Genomic DNA, 4140 nt, shown 5'->3' on the forward strand with positions numbered 1-4140 from the left:
ATGTTGGGACCGGGGAGATAGCTCAGTAGAATAAGCGCTTGCCTGGCAAGCACAAGGGCCTGAGTTCAATCCCCGGTTCCACCAAAAAAAAAAAAAAAAAGAAATGTCTTTTGCCACTAGTTGTTAGGCCTTTTAAATCTCTATTAATCTGAAACTTCCCATTCTTTTTTTTTTCTGGTGGAACTGGGGATTGAACTCGGACCTTTGCACTTGCCAGGGAAGCACTTATTCCACTGAGCCATCTCCCCGGCCCCCCTCCCATTCTTTTTTGTCTTCAGTAATAAGTGTTTAGGGCCAGAAATACAGCTCAGCAGCATAAGCAATGCCTGGCAAGTTCAAGGTTCTGATTCCCAGTACCAAAAATAGATAGATAGATAGATAGATAGATAGATAGATAGATAGATAGTATTTAATCTTGCTAAATTGTTCTAAGCATTGTTGCCTACCAAGAATGAAAGAAATATATAGTTAAGAATTCAATGGGGCCGGAGAGATGGCTCAGTGGAATAAGTGCTTCCCTGGCAAGCGCAAGGGTCTGAGTTCAATCCCCGGTTCTGCAAAAAAAAAAAAAAGAATTCAAATCCAGGCTGGTCTGAAGGTAGTGAGTTCTCTTAATTGATTGTTACAGAGTGAACTCCTTGTTCTACTCTTTCCCCCTTCTCACTATTCCACTTGACTAGTCTAAAAAAAAAATCCAGTCAGACAGTTGTTCCTGTAATCCCAACTATTTAGGAGGTTGAGGTAGAATTACAAGTTGGAAGGGCTAGGGAGATAGCTCAGTAGAATAAGCACGTACATGGCCAGCACAAGGGCCTGAGTTCAATCCCCGGTTCTGCCCCCCAAGAAAGAATTCCAAGTTGGAGTCTAGTCTTGGCGACAATTTAGCAAGACCATGCCTCAGAATAAAAAAGTGTTGAGATGTTACTTCAGCACTCTCCAACCCGAGTATTGCCGTACAAACACAGAAGAAAGAACTGGGTGTGGTGACTCTTCCTTGTAATCTCAGCCCTAGAGAGGTTGAGGCAGAGGGATCAGTGGGAGTTTGAGACCAATCTGGTTTACAAAGTGAGTTCAAGGCCAGTCTGAACTGCATAGAGAAACCCATGTCTCAAAAAAGGCAAAAACAAAACAAAACAAAAAAAAATCAAATCCAAAAATGCAGTAATGGTGCACACCTGTAATAACATTACTTGGGAGTATGAGGCAAGAGGATAGAGGATAGCAGTGAGTTTGAGGCCAGCCTGGGCTACATAGTGAGTATAAAGCTAGCATGGACTACATAGTGATACCCTGTCTCAAAAAACAAAAAGAGGGCCGGGGAGGTGGCTCAGTAGAATAAGCACTTCCTTGGCAAGTGCAAGGGCCAGAGTTCAATCCTGAGTTCTGCCCAAACAAAAAACAAAAACCAGAAATAAGAGAAAAGAGGTAAATACTCATTTTTATGATTCTTTTAACTCCTGAATTGGCTCCCTTTCTTTCTTTCTTTTTATTTTATTTTATTGGCTCCCTTTCTTAAAGTGTGGTTTGGGGACCACTGCTATTACTATAAAATAATTGTTTTTTGTTTTACAGTGGACAAATCAAACTAGCAGATTTTGGACTTGCTCGGCTCTATAACTCTGAAGAGAGGTAAGGCATTCTTCAAAATTACAAGTAGGAAAGATCGCTTGAGCCTGAATGTGCAGTGTTTGATTGGACAACATGTACCCCTGTTCCAAAAAGCAAAGGAAGGAGGGAAGGGAGGGAGGGAGGGAGAGAGGGAGGGAGGGAAGAAGAAAGAGGAATAGGAAGGAAGGATGGAAGATAGAGTTTAGACATTAAATTCTATGTAAATGCTTGAATTAGCCGTTGCCTTAAATAAGTCAACCCAAATTAGAATACAAGTTGTTTCTTCAGGGGTGGGGTTGGGGCATGGTGGTACATTCCTATAATCCCAGCACTCAAGAGGCTGAGGTAGGAGGATCACCATGAGGTTGAGGCCAGCCTGAACTACGTACACAGCAAGAACCAATCTTTAAAAAATGTTTTTTCATCTCCCATTTCTGTTTCATGTGAAGCTGTTTTATTTTATTTATTTATTTTTTTTTTTTTTGCGGAGCCAGGGATTGAATTCAGGCCCTTGCGCTTAATGGGGAAGCGCTTACTCTACTGAGCCATCTCCCCAGCCCCTGAAGTTGTTTTAATAATCTCATCTTTGTTGGCAGCTGTGTCTATTTGCTTTTTTATCAAAAGCCATTGTAATTTACATGTAATGGTTTTACATTTCAGTCGCCCTTACACGAACAAAGTCATTACTCTGTGGTACCGACCTCCAGAGCTGCTGCTGGGAGAGGAGCGTTATACACCAGCCATAGATGTTTGGAGCTGTGGGTAAGGATCTCTTTACCTTTTTTTCTGTAATTCACATATTATTGATGTATTACCTGTTTTTCCTCTACATGGGCTTTTTACAAAAGTTCTTCAGTTCAAAAGGATAGACATACTTGTTCCATTGAGTAGTTTTTGATATCTGAGGTACACTTTAAAAAAAAAAAAAACTTTTCTCAATTTTTCACTTGTCTTTTTTTGAGAAAGGGCCTTGCTATGTAGTTAAGGCTAGCCTTGAACTCATGGTGATCTTCCTGCCTTAGCCTGTCAAGTGCTGGGATTACAGGCATGTACCACTACACTGACTAATGTGTATTTTATTTTTTAGCTTTGTTTGAATTAGCATACAAGTGATAAATTCAAGTAAAGCCCATAGCGTACAGTGAATTATAAGTCTTTTAATTAAATGTCCCTTTTCCATCTTTTTTTTTTTTTTTCTTCTCACTTTATGTATTTGGTATAGGGTCTCATTATACAGCTTGGACTCCTGTTTTCAGCCTCCCCAGCGCTGGGCTTACAGATGTGCACCACCAAGCCTGGACTCATGGTGGGCTCAGCGTGCCCGGGAGCAGGGCCAGTGGGGCATGTGGTGCTGGGGTTCATCCCTGGTCCCTGCACTTGCCTAAGCAGGCGCTTAGTCTGCTGAGCTATCTTGCCAGCCCTTAAAATTTGTCTTTTTTTAAAATGTTACTAGCTATTGATGATCCTGCCCACATTTTGTAATTCATTTGAAGTTGTTTGTATACCAGCTACGTTGTCATAATGTTCCTTATTGGAATACTATATAAAGACAATATTTATGTGGCTAACTCCAGGTGCAAACTTTATAGAGTTAAAAGTTAACTCTTAGGGGCTGGGGAGATGGCTCAGTAGAATAAGTGCTTGTGGGACCTGAGTGTAATCCCTGGTTCTGCCAAAAAATAAAATAAAAGTTAACTCATTTTATTTACCAGTTGTCAAAATAATGGCATGGTTTCCTACCGTTCTATAAAAATGACCAAATGAAGATTTTTTTGTTTCATTATAAATTCTTGGATTTAAACATAATTGATGTGTTCTAATCCATTGTGCTTATCGTCTTTATTCTTGTTTAAATTATCCAGTCTTTGGCCAGTGGGAGTTTTGTCAGGTTATTTCTCAAATTTTCTTGATACGTCATAGTAGTCTTGGGGCCGGGGAGATGGCTCAGTAGAAGTGCTTGCCTGGCAAGCACAAGGGCCTGAGTTCAATCCCCCGTTCTGCAAACAAAAAAAAAAAAAGAAAGGAAATGAAATGAAACATAGTAGTCTTATGGCAGCCATTCTTGTTTTCTGCTTCCGTGCTTATCCAGTTCATTTTCTCCTCAGACCCGGAATCAATTATTTTCCCCTGAAGTGTTCCTTTTAGTGAAAAAGGATGTTTAGAAACCACATTATGAAGCCAAGCATGATGGTCCAGGCGTGTAATCCTAGCACTCAGGAGGCTGAGGCAGGAGGATCTTTGTGAGTTTGAGGCCAGCCTGGGCTACAATGTGAGCTCAGTGCCAGCCTAAACTGCATAGGGAGACCTTGTCTCAAAAAGACAAAAAAAGAAAAAAAAAAAAGAAAAAAAGAAAGAAAAGAAAAAAGAAACCAGGGGCCAGGGAGATAGCTGAGTAGAATAAGCACTTGGCTGGCAAGAGCAAGGGCTTGAGTTCAATGCCTGGTTCCGGGAAAAAAAAATTTTAAAAAAGAAACCACATTATGTTTGTTAGAGGCATTGCTGTTTTTCCAGAGGCCATGTATATGTTCATTG

General features: G+C 40.6%; 1 protein-coding gene across 3 annotated transcripts in view; it reads left to right on the forward strand.

Moving 5' to 3' along the window:
- The window catches only part of Cdk12 (cyclin dependent kinase 12), an 82902-nt gene that overhangs the window by 50569 nt on the left and 28193 nt on the right, over positions 1-4140 (forward strand). For all 3 annotated transcript variants that reach the window (XR_002821575.1, XM_004633702.2, XM_004633703.2), the window contains exons 7-8: positions 1573-1629; positions 2269-2370. Coding sequence is in view for 2 of the 3 variants with exons in the window: in XM_004633702.2 (XP_004633759.1) it covers positions 1573-1629; positions 2269-2370 (159 nt within the window). In the remaining variant the exon portion in view is untranslated. The remainder of the gene's footprint in view (positions 1-1572; positions 1630-2268; positions 2371-4140) is intronic.

This window comes from Octodon degus, unplaced genomic scaffold (assembly GCF_000260255.1).
Source record: "Octodon degus isolate 3935 unplaced genomic scaffold, OctDeg1.0 scaffold00056, whole genome shotgun sequence".
NCBI classification, from domain to species: domain Eukaryota; kingdom Metazoa; phylum Chordata; class Mammalia; order Rodentia; family Octodontidae; genus Octodon; species Octodon degus.